Genomic DNA, 12,986 nt, shown 5'->3' with positions numbered 1-12,986 from the left:
CTCTCACCGATAAAACCCCCATGTGCATTGCACATGAGGGGTATTTTCGTACTTAATGCATCTAAAAGACCATCTCATTCCTCTTTCATATTCTTTTTAGATCAAACCCTTTTTTCTTTCATCAAACCCAGTTTTCTCAATCTATCTAACAATAACAAATCACCATAATCATCTTACACCTACTTATATGTATATAAATCATTTCAACTTCTTATACTATTGATTGACCAAAATAAAATATCATATATGTGTTGGACTGGATTTAGGCAAAGACCCACGGCCAAATTTCAGTCATATCTATCTTACCTTACACCACAACCAAAAGTTTAAAAAGTGAACACAAAAAAAAAAAACAGATCTCTTCTGATGGAAACACACTAACAATAACAATCCAAAATCCTCAAACACACACACTACCCAAAACACACACACACTTTTCTGATGGAAACAATACCACCGTCGCTGCTTGCTACCGCCAGGATTCCTTTTATCTATTGTGAATTTATATATATGTATAGTTATAGATTGTATAGGATATATATATATATATATATATATATGTTAACATCATAAATCATTTTCTATATATATATATGTACATATATATATATATAGATCTAGATATGGAAAAGAAAAACAAATATTATGGCTGCTTTTTCTCTTGTAGCATGAGATTTTTGATCGGAATTGAACAAAGGAATAATAGTGTTTCAGTATGATATTTATTTGTTATATGATTAAATTTAGATTAGAATTTAATTTGTTTGGGTTTTGTTTGGAGATTGAAGTTGAACAAAACTTTTGGTTGTTGGATCTAAAAAGGAGGTGGATGAAAAAAGATTGGGTCTTTTAGGGATAAAATGATGCACATGGGGGCTTTTAAAAGCAAAATACAAAAATACTCTTATATGAGGGAGGTAAACGGTGAGAGATTAACGTTTGTTAGCCAAAAGGGCAGGTAGTGAAATTAACATGAACCATAGGGGTACCTAGCAATGAAAAAAAAGCACGGGGTGGAAAGAGATATTTTCGACAACTACAAGGGCACTTAATGAAATTAACTCTAACTTAAATTATCAATGTCATGGTTAATTAGTTGTTAGTTTAAGAAATGAGCTAGCATTTTTCAATTACTATTATTAATTTTTTGGTGCATCTGTATTCAGTTATTTCTCAATAATATATATAGTTTTACCAGTAGTAATTACATATTTACATAGTTTCAATCTTCATAAAAATTTTAATATGCTTTTTGGTTTTATTATATTAACTGGTACCTTTGTAATTTCATTATATAACTAAAAGAGGATATTGGAGATATAATTTGCAGTTCTAATTCTCGTTCTTAGGCTTAATTCTTCGTCCTAATTAATCTAACTCTTTTTTTTTTCTAGATTTATTTTTTCTTTTTTCCTATTAAATAGATAATTATAGTTAAAATCTATCATAAAACTTTTCATATCAAAACAAATTTTTATTAATCATTTTCCTTATTTAATTCCGCTCCTTTCTATCAAAAAAAAAAAAAATCATGGTCATATTCTCAACAAAAGAAACATAAAATTTTTTATATCACTTTAATTTAATTTATAGTATTTTGTTCATGTTTGTTCATTATTTGATATTGAATTGCTATGTAATTGATATTTTTTAACTCTTTTAGTTTATTTTGTTCTCAATTGTAGGTTGATCATGATTTTTTCTTCTACAAAAGGTTTTAATCTTTTAAATTTATTTTGCTCATAAATTAATTTTGCTTGCATTTACATCTCTCTTTTTTAAATTTAAAATATGACATATATATATTTTTTGGTTAGATGAAAAGAAGAAACTTTGGTTCATGTTGAATATTTGAACTACATGTTTGACAATTAGAAGGAATAGAATTGAAATATGTGTATATTGATTTTATGATGATGAATACATTTGTCTGACCATCAATTTATACACGATTACATAAGCTTAATCAAGGAAAGACAATCAAGAAAATAATTCTTTGGTTTGCTGCCCAAGTCGAGATCTTTTTATATTGGGAAATGATGATTCTTGCTGATCCCATAATCTTTTACTTCTAACAATGTTAATCATCATCTAACACATGTTATCATTTGATTTTCTTATATATATATAGTGAAAAGTTATTTTGAGAACCTTTTTTTTTTGCGAGAACCTTTGAGAACTTTTCAAATCAAGACCAACTGATGATTGTTCTTTACATGAAAATTATTTTTTGATTGTTTTATGAATAACTTATGTGTAATTTTGAAGTTTATAATTGTGTGGAGCATGGATTATCATCCGTTATATAATTATGTCGAGATCTTTTTATATTGGGAAATGATGATTCTTGCTGATCCCATAATCTTTTACTTCTACCACTCCCCCTCGAGTTGAATAGTGGGATCACCAAAATTCAACTTGCTTAAACATTTGTGAAATATGGTTGTTCCTACTGCTTTTGTCAGAATATCGGCAAGTTGATCTTCAGATTTGACGAATGGTAACTTGATAACCCCGTCTTCAAGTTTTTGTTTAATGAAATGGCGATCAATCTCCACATGTTTGGTCCTATCATGTGGACTGGATTTTCTTATATTTGAATAGCAGCTTCGTTATCACTCATGATTCAAATACTTTCTCTTGGAGCAAAACCTAACTCTGTCACAAGTTTCTTCAGCCATAACGCTTCTGCTAAGCCTTTAGATATACCCCGGAATTCAGCTTCAGCACTTGACAAAGAGACAACCTTTTGCTTTTTACTCTTCCAAGTGACAAGATTTCCTCCTACCATAGAGAAATATCCTGATGTTGATCTTCTATTGCCTTTGTCTCCAGCCCAATCAGCATCTGTATATACTTGAATATTGAGATGACCATTCGCTTTAAACAAAACTCCATGTCTAGTAGTCCCTTTAAGGTATCTGATAATTCTAAGAACTGCATCCATATGTTCTTTTTGGGGTTGATGCATGAACTGACTTACTACTCCAACTGCATATGCAATATCAGGACGAGTATGAGCAAGGTAAATCAGCTTTCCCACCATTCGTTGGTACCTATTTTTATCAGCAAGTTTCCATCTAACTTCATAAACAATTTTTGATTGATAACCATGGGTGTATCTGCCGGTTTACAATCAATCATTCCTGTTTCTGCCAAAAAATCCAATATATATCTCTTCTGACAGATGAGTATTCCTTGTTGTGATCTCAACACCTTAATTCTGAGGAAATATCTTAGATTCCCCAGGTCCTTCATTTGAAACTCTGCACACAATTTTTCTTTCAACTTCTTTATTTCCCTTTCATCATTTCCGGTGATAATCATATCATCGACATAGATAATTAAACACGTTATCCGGCTTCCATTATGACTAAGAAATAAAGTATGATCACAATTACTTTGTTTGTACCCATACTTTTTCATTGCCAGTGTGAACCTGCCAAACCATGCTCTCGGTGACTGTTTCAGTCCATACAACGACTTCTTTAACATGCAGACTTCTCCAGGTTTGAAATTTTTAGAGAAACCAGGTGGAGGATCCATATACACTTCTTTTTTTAATTCTCCGTGTAAGAAAGCATTTTTAACATCAAACTGATGAAGAGGCCAACCTTGATTTGCTGCTACAGAGAATAAGACCCTTATTGTATCTAGTTTCGCAACTAGAGAAAACATTTCAGAATAGTCAATGCCATATGTCTGAGTGTATCTTTTGGCAACCAATCGAGCTTTATATCGTTCTATGGCACCACCTGGCTTAAATTTGATTGTATAGATCCACCGACACCCTACTGGACTTTTTCCTTGAGGCAAAACACATTTATCCCATGTTTCATTTTTTTCAAGTGCATTCATTTCTGCTTCCATAGCATCCTTCCATCTCTTTATCTTCAATGCTTGTTCTACGTACATTTGATGGAATCTGGTATGGTAGTTTCATCAGTTGAAGAATTACTTTCCTTAGATATCAGGTTAGGACTCATATTTTCGGTGGCACTTTGCTCATGAGAGGACTGATCTTCAGGGAACTGTTCTTCTGGAGACATCTTTGGATCAAGTGTGGTACTAGGTATTGTGGAAGAACTTTCTTCTGGAGTGTATCCCAGCCAACTCAGTGTGTCACATTGTTCCTCCCCCTGACCACTGTGTGGCGGGGAATAAAAATACTTGGTTTCTAGAAAATCACAGTTCATTGTGGTGAACATACGACCAGTCTTTGGATTATAGCACCTATATCCATTTTGAGTTACACCATACCCCACAAAAACACATTTTTCAGCACACGGATCAAGCTTATCGCGATATGACTTTGGAACATGGACAAAAATAGTACATCCAAACACTTTAGGCGGAAGAGTGAGTGCTGATGGAAGAGTGTGGTATTCAGTAAGGGTTTTAAGTGGGGTTTTCATATTGAGAATTTTTGTTGGAAGTCGATTGATTAGGTAAGTGGCAGTGGCTAGAGCTTCTGGCCAAAAATGTTTTGGAACACAGGATTCGATTACTAGAGCTCTATTCATTTCCAATAAGAGTCTATTTTTTCGCTCAGCAACACCATTTTGTTTTGGGGTATGTGGACATGTGGTTTGGTGGATTATCCCTTTGGATTGAAAAAATAGGTTCATTTGTAAGTTGACATATTCCCCACAATTATCGGACCTCACAATTTTGATAGACTGTTGAAATTGAGTTTGAATCATAGCATAAAAAACAGTAAACCTATCATATACTTCAGATTTATTTTTTAAAAAATAAATCCAGGTCATTCGGGTGCAGTCATCAACAAATATCATATAATATCGGAAACCTTGACCACCAAGAACAGGAGCCAGACCCCACACATCTAAATGAATTAATGAAAACGGAGCTTGAACTCTAGTATTATGAGGTTTATAGGTTTGTCTGTGGCTTTTGGCTAATATGCAAGTTTCACAAGAAATTGATTTATTTAGCGGAAAAAGTTTAGGAAATAAAGTATGTAGATAACTAACTGAAGGATGTACAAGTCTTCTATGCCACAACCAGGCTTCTCTTTCATTTGTTCCATGAGCTAACATCACATTCCCACTTGCACTTACTTCATCAACATAGTACAATCCATCTCTCTCAGTGCCACGCCCAATAATCTGTCCTGATATCCTGTAAAATACAAAAATTCGGAAGCATAAGAACTGAGCAGTTTAGTTCTTTTGTCACATGACTTATCGATAAAAGTTTGTGTGACAAAGCGGGAACATAAAGACACTTAGACAATTTAATGGTCGGAGAAATTTTAACAGTTCCTCCCTTTTTCACATCCATTTTTCCTTTATTTGCTGCTTCAATGTGGGTTTTCCTGGGACTTGATATATCAGTAAAATCTGAAATATCATATGTCATTGTGTCTGTGGCCCCACAATCAAAAATCCAAGATCCACCTGACATTTTAGAATTGCTTTGGACTGCAGGAATGTTATGGGCCGACCCATTTTGGGCTACACAAACAAGTCCACCTTTTTTCTCAAAACAATTTTGGGCCGTCCCTTTTTTAGTCAAACCAACCGATCCCCCTTTTTGACAAAACACTTTGGATCCCCTTTTTTCATTAGAAAAAACACTATGTATATTATTATGTTTGGAAACATTATTTTTGGAAAAGCAAATCAAAGACTTTTTGTGAGGGAGAGTAGATCAGTCAGAAAGCATCTCGATCTCTCTCTTCTCTTTTCCTTCCACCATAAATTCATCTTTTTCCTTTTCTCCTTCAATTCCGGCAGCCGCAACTCCTAAAAAGACACCATCTAATTTTCGGTTATCACTCTTATTTCCTTTGGTGGAGTTAGTACTGGTGACTGGGGTTCGTTTGGCACTCCTTTTGTTCTCAATCCACCACGTCGGGTATCCGATTAGCCGGAAACATTGTTCCTTTGTGTGCCGTTCCATGCCACACTCGTCACAAAGTAGATCAGATTTATCATCCCTGATCTTTTTCTTGCCGTCGTATCGCCGGTAACTTTCTGAAACAAAACCACCACCGTTGATTTCTCCGGCCATCAACCCGGCGGCGACACCTTGGGGTTCGATGATGGTTGCTCCCAGAATATTCTGGTGAGCGGCCTCTTTCTGAATCTCTCTTTTCTGGTAAGAAGCTTCAGCCTTCGGTAATGGATCGATTTGATTAATCTCTCTTTTTATTGATTCAAACTTTCGATTCATGGGGTTTTGTAGTTGGTCAAATCTGATTTTTGTATACTTCATGGGGTTTTGTGGTTGGTGATTATTATTTTGCGGTAAGTTTGCTAATTGAAGCATTAATTCGGAATTCGTTTTTGAGCCGCCGGCTTCGGCCATGGTGGCTCAGTTTTGAGCGGATGTTTTTCTGGGTATTATGATGAGCACAACAGAATTGCTGGCTCTGATACCATGACAATTAGAAGGAATAGAATTGAAATATGTGTATATTGATTTTATGATGATGAATACATTTGTCTGACCATCAATTTATACACGATTACATAAGCTTAATCAAGGAAAGACAATCAAGAAAATAATTCTTTGGTTTGCTGCCCAAGTCGAGATCTTTTTATATTGGGAAATGATGATTCTTGCTGATCCCATAATCTTTTACTTCTAACAATGTTAATCATCATCTAACACATGTTATCATTTGATTTCCTTATATATATATATATATATAGTGAAAAGTTATTTTGAGAACCTTTTTTTTTGCGAGAACCTTTGAGAACTTTTCAAATCAAGACCAACTGATGATTGTTCTTTACATGAAAATTATTTTTTGATTGTTTTATGAATAACTTATGTGTAATTTTGAAGTTTATAATTGTGTGGAGCATGGATTATCATCCGTTATATAATTATGTGGAGATTTGGATTCATGATCATATGTGCACAAATATTGCTATGATTATATATATAGTTTTTGAGACATCATCCAACCCATCTAAACCATCCATCAGATGGGCCGGGCTGAAGACTAGTATATATTATACGTATATGGAGTTATATATTACATTGTTACGTACGAAATTGCAACAACAGTGCAACCTCTTTGATTTAACAAATATTAATACTTGTTGACGAGACATGCCTAGACATGATGAATGAAAACACGATGAACCTGCAGGTGAAATTAATTTGATTAGAAATGTTAGTTTTAAGGAAATAACTTCTGATTCGAATCCTTAAACTAATGGGAGTGGGGCTTTATAAAAGGGGTGGCTTGCAGCACGTGGCATGAGGGAGTCTTTGGAACCCACAGTGAAGTAAGGCCTCCTTTAGGAAGCTCCCCAATATCAACGCTAGGCATGAACAGGGGTCAAAACCTGGCCCGGCCCGTGCAAACCCAAAACCCAACAGTGCAACAAAATCAAGCCAGAGACCTGACCCGTTACGCGTTCGGGCGGGTTCGGTTGGTTCTCGGGTTTAAGAGACTTTTGTTCATAACGTGTCCTGGCCCTGCCTGACCCAACCCAAAATCCTTTAGTGCAACAAAATCGAACCCGTGGCCCGACTCGTTACCCTATCAAGGGAGTCGAGTTCGGCTAGGCCTAGGTCGTGTCTCAGATTTTTGGGTTATATGTTCGTCACTAATCTACACACATACATACTATATATATAAAAACAACACAAATATAATAAGGGCGTTATTCCTATCCCGATCGAGAGATTTTTTTTTTTTTTTGGCTCAAAACACCTTTCAGGGCATTCCAGGGCATTTTGGGGTCCGGGTTGGATAATGTCTCACTTTGGTTAGTCTTACTAACTCCAAAGGGTGATATTATATGTAGTTGGGGTTGGTAATTGAATAAGGGTTAGTTGGTATCCAAATGACATATAAGGTTAAAAGTTTTCGACCGGTACAATACAAGATTAAAAGATTACAAACCTTAATTCTTAATAATATATTTTCAATTTTTAAATAATAATAATAAATAAATAAATTTAAGGTGTGGCAATAAATTAAGAAAAATTTACGTCTTACGAGTTGCCGTTAATTTGCATAAATTTTTTTTTATATTTTTCATGTCGAAAGTCTATCTCTGAATAGTTAAGTTTTATAAATATAACTATCCATGTACGTCAGTAGGAAGACTCCTTTTTGATAGTTCTGGTTCTCCTTAGAAAAATATGAGTTCTATTCATTAATAGATAAAGCAAGTTAATTATTTTTGATAGTTTTGTTGCATCTTTGTGGTCATTTTTTATATTTTTCCTAATCAATATGCTAAAGAACAAGGTTGATTGGGTAGTCAAAATATTAAAGAATGAAAGTCATTTCCTTTTTCATTTCTCATTTCCAAAGAAAAAAATTTTTCCTTCTCACTTTTCCGTTTCATCCTTCCAAAGTGTCTTCACTCTTCACAAATCATCTCACTAATTCGTTTCTTTCTTAATGTTTTTTTAATTAACGGCCAACAAAGATATAATTCTTAACTATAATTACAATACAGAGTATGTAAGAATGGAAATAAGCACCATGAGGTATATACACTTAATAGTATTATAAGAATAGCACCAAGTTAAAGCCCAAAACTTAGAATATTAAAAATTTTCCACTGCTCCATGAAGTTGAATTGAGTTTGGCTGTGTTTTTGACTCATAAAAATCTAATGAGTTTATTATCAACTAAAAAAGATCATTCTTAATTAAAAATATGATTCCAAAACAGGTGTGATAAATTGAATCAAAGGCTTAAAAATATTCACTCCTAATGCTCATAGCCTCATACCATCACTAATTTATCACTATTCCTGTTAGAACTCGGAATATTGCAACCATCACTACTAAGTACTAACCCACCACTAATTTCTTACAAAATCTTCAATACATCATTAATAAAACGTCAAGCTAACCGTTCTCAATATCATGCATTCCAATAATCTCACCATCAACGTCATCTTTAAACAAAAAATCCACCATTATAAGAAAAGGAGCGGAAAATGAAATAGAAAAAGAAAAGAATATATATACATACATAAAAGACATTATTATTAAGTAGAAAAAAAACTAAAAAATAATAAATAAAATAAAATAATTACTTACATTCTCAAGTTAAAAATAATGAACCGAAATGAAAATAAAAAACAATAACCAATAGCAAAAGTTTAATAACATCTACTACTCTATCTTTATAACTTTAAGACATTACAAATTCAAACTCGCACAAAGAAGATACTTAATTCGGGTCCACTATTACCATCTGGATTCATCATGTAATACGTCTCGGAATCCTTTGATCCAATCACTCGTTCAAAATGCGCACGCATATATGTTAATTCTCCATCTGTTGATGCCACCGTTACACCGGTATCAGTGATAACATTATTATTATCACTGATATTGGTAGTATTGGTGTCACCGGAGGCTGGAAGTACTCCAGCCCCCATTGATATTGCATGAAGCAATTGCATTACGTACAAATCTTCATCCGTAGGCTCTCTTTTAACACCGTACCCCATTTTTCGACCATTACAATACATGGTCCATATCGGTTCGTCTACAAGCTTTGTTTTACCACCTCGTTTCTCACATTCTAACGCAATTCTAACGAGTCCTAACCCCATTTCTTGTAATAGTTTTCCCGTTGGAATTGAGAGTTCTAGTAAAAGCACGGGTAAACACCTCGGGTTCTCTTGGATTGCAAGGTTTATACGTGCTTTTCGGTACCCAAAAAGGGTACCGGTCATTCGGGTTCCACCATGAATGTGGTGATTGTCATGTTGACTATGGAGAGAAACCGGGAATTTGCATGCGGCTGGAGTTATTATGGGAAACGAACGAAAAACAGAACGAACACGACGGAAGATTTTTGTCGATTTTGATGGGTTTTTTCTTGGGGAAGATGGTTGAAGGGATACTCCCGGTGATGACCGGGAAGGTGATGGCGATGATGATGATGATGACGGCGGCGGCGGAAGTGGTTTTTTTGGGCCGGCCATATACAGAATTATTAAAAGGGTTAATTTTGGTATGATAAGAAATGGTGGTGGGAATGAAGTATATAGAGAGAGTAGAAAGGTAGTACTTATTTTCAGTGGGATGCACGTTTTTTGGTATCTTTTCGGTTATAAAAGATTGGAGGGAAAAAAGGGCTTAATCTCCGTTTCTCCGTGTACATATTCATTGACTTCATTTCACTAAATTAAGATTTTTAATTAAAATTCGTCGCTTTCTAAATTAAGGGTTTAGGTATTTAAAGAGGATTACATATAAAAATGACAAGGATCAAATGCTAAGAGTGAGTTAATATTTTAAAATGTCCAAAAAAAAAAGAAGAAAAAAGTGTCATGTACATTTAGGTCATATTCCTGTGAGGTAACAAGAATAAAGAAAAACTATATCATTTACTTTGTACTATGTCACATCATATCAAAATAAATTTAAAGATAACCAATTCATAAAAAATAAGTAATGTTAAAATAGAAAAAGAAGTTAAACCCCACATGTGTGTTTGATAAATCTCGGAAAACAACGTAAATTCCCAAGGGATAAACTGAAATTGTGGTCTTTTAATTCATTCTCCAGTTCATGGATTATAACCCGGGCGATTATTGTGTATTTGGGGATTTTAATTTCAACCCGTGTTGAAGGGGGATTGTTTTGGATCCAAGATCAAACAAATGCAGCCGAAATTAATTGAATTTATTCATAAGGGTAAAGGCGGTATAAAAAAATTTAAGAGGGGAAAACATTAAAAAACTTATGAAAAACGAATCCAAATGGAAAGTTTAAAAGTTTATAAAAAGGTTATAAAAATCCATGATAAAATTTAAATTTCGAGAGAAATATTGGCCCTCTGTACCCCTTTGGTACCACCGGTCCTTTGGTACCATCTTTGCCTAAGGGTATCTTGTTGAAATTCCAAGGTAATCATTATACTCAGAATTGCATGTAACCAGTTGAAAATGAATAAATTTGATAGAATTTTGTTCATTCAAGGTTTTTGTGATCATTTTCCTCACCTGGTGGTCAATGTTCTAGATAAGCTCGTTTATTGTTTGTATAGTGATTTAGGTTAGAAGATTTGGGTGTTTTGGTGGATGGGATAGCGATTCCCTGTTGGTAGGAGTTTTTCTCCCTTATACGCCGGTTTAGATGTGTCCATATCTCTTAGAGTTTTTTCCGGAGATCTAGTATGTGCTTTAAGGGTTTTCTTGTAATGAATCTCCTCGTCATGATTTAGGGTTTTTCCGCTTTTTATAGTAGCTTTTTCGTGGAGAGTAAGTCTCCATATGCGTTTCTTATCTTTGGCAACGATCTCCCTTATTTAAGGAAGTGATATGATCATATCTTTTCAATGTTTATCTTCTTTAACCCGGGCTGCGTAATACTCTGGGTGACTTATAAGCCTTCTCAGGGTGAGGTTTTATCCTGGGTGATGGTGGGTACACCATCAAGCCCCCCAGACTAATAATATGATGTGCCAAGATCGTGTTGTTAGTCTTTGCCAAAGAGATAATCCTGGGGGTCTGCTATCTTCTAGAAGGATTTTAGGAGGGGCGATTTTGGACGAAATTGAATTTTTGATGGGCCTTTTTGTGAATCGGTGGTAGTGCGTCTCGTATCCCAATATAAGGTGAGCAATTGGATCTGGTTCATTGTTTTCCACTTTTGCTTGGTAGGTTACTTAAATAAATGAAGTGGGGTTACCGGAAAAAGATGAGTGTTTTCTGCAAACATGGCTGGATAAAAACTATTGTCCAAAAGTTTAAGCTTGGTGCGAGGTCGTATGTTGATATGATAAAAATTCGCCGATTGGAATCGGATCTGGAATTTCTGAAGCAACGTTCTGGAGAAGGTGGTGCGTCCCAAGGTTTTGTTGTTGTTTCTGCCGATGATCGTTCCTCCGATGCTCAGAATTTGAAGCGTGCTTTTGATATGAAAGATTTCCAGCTGCAGATCGCTCGAGAAAGGATGGTGAATAGAGAAAATCAGCTGCAGCTTCTTCGTTCTGAACTCTCCGTTCTGCAGGTTAAGTATAAGAAGGTAATGACATAAGTAATTCCTTTTGTGCACCACTTTACCAAGGTGAATCCGCTTTCCGGGAAGTCTCTCATCGACCAAACTGCTCGTAAAGATTTTGATATTTATAAGATATGTCCGGATTCGTCGGTCGGGTCATAAATAGATACTCGGACTCTTTATCCGATTTAATGTTAGCTACCGGGTTTTTGTTACCCGTTTCGTAATTTTAGCTCTTGGATTTTTTGTCCAGGCTATAGTTCCGACGACTGTAATCGCGGTTATTTTATTTTTTTTGCATACTGGAGGGTTTGTAACCCGTCCTTGTATTAGTCCGGTAGGCGTCCCTACCGTTCTTTAGTTTTTCAGGCCTGTAATTTTGAAGTAGTGCACTTTAATTAAAATAGAATGTTTATTTGCTCATAAGAGTTGAAGGTCTTCTCTTCTTTTCTCTTTATATATTTAGTTATCCATATATATATATATATATTCAGCAATAAAACTTACGCAGGTTTGTTGCGTTCCATGTCCTGCTAACGGGGTTGCCATCTGTTGTTGAAAGCTTGTAGGCGCCAGTTCCGATGACTGTATCAACTTTATATGGTCCTTCCCACGTTGGTTCCATTTTCCCCAGGTATTGTACTTGGCTTGCGCTGTTGAGTCGAAGGACGTAATCACCGACTTTGAAGCTATCTGGGTGAACTTTTTTCTTGTAATATTTCTCAATTCTTTGCTTATACGCAGCCTCTCTGATTGAAGTAATTTCCCTTCTTTCTTCCAAAAGGTCAAGGTTTATACGCATTTCTGTATTATTATCTTTTTCATTTATGTTTACTGTTCGACATGTGGAGACTTGTATTTCTGCGGGTAAGACTGCTTCTAACCCAAAGGCTAGGGAGAATGGGGTTTCCCCATTGCTTTGTTTTGGTGTCGTACGATGTGCCCAGAGTACCAGTGGTAGTTCATCCACCCACCCTTTTTTCCATTCCTTTCACAATCTACTTGTTGATTGCTTCTACTTG

At 35.1% G+C, this 12,986-nt stretch overlaps 1 protein-coding gene across 1 annotated transcript; it reads right to left on the bottom strand.

The window, feature by feature from the left end:
- Positions 1 to 9,155: 9,155 nt before the first annotated feature.
- On the bottom strand, positions 9,156 to 9,953 carry LOC122594621 (protein MIZU-KUSSEI 1). The gene has a single exon (XM_043767055.1). The coding sequence runs from the start codon at positions 9,939 to 9,941 to the stop codon at positions 9,156 to 9,158; it is 786 nt and encodes a 261-aa protein (XP_043622990.1). The 5' UTR covers positions 9,942 to 9,953.
- Positions 9,954 to 12,986: the final 3,033 nt, after the last annotated feature.

The sequence above is a fragment of the Erigeron canadensis genome, chromosome 3 (genome assembly GCF_010389155.1).
Source record: "Erigeron canadensis isolate Cc75 chromosome 3, C_canadensis_v1, whole genome shotgun sequence".
NCBI lineage: Eukaryota > Viridiplantae > Streptophyta > Magnoliopsida > Asterales > Asteraceae > Erigeron > Erigeron canadensis.
The sequence above is the reverse complement of the archived record's forward strand: the minus strand, read 5'-3'. Positions and strand labels throughout refer to the sequence as shown.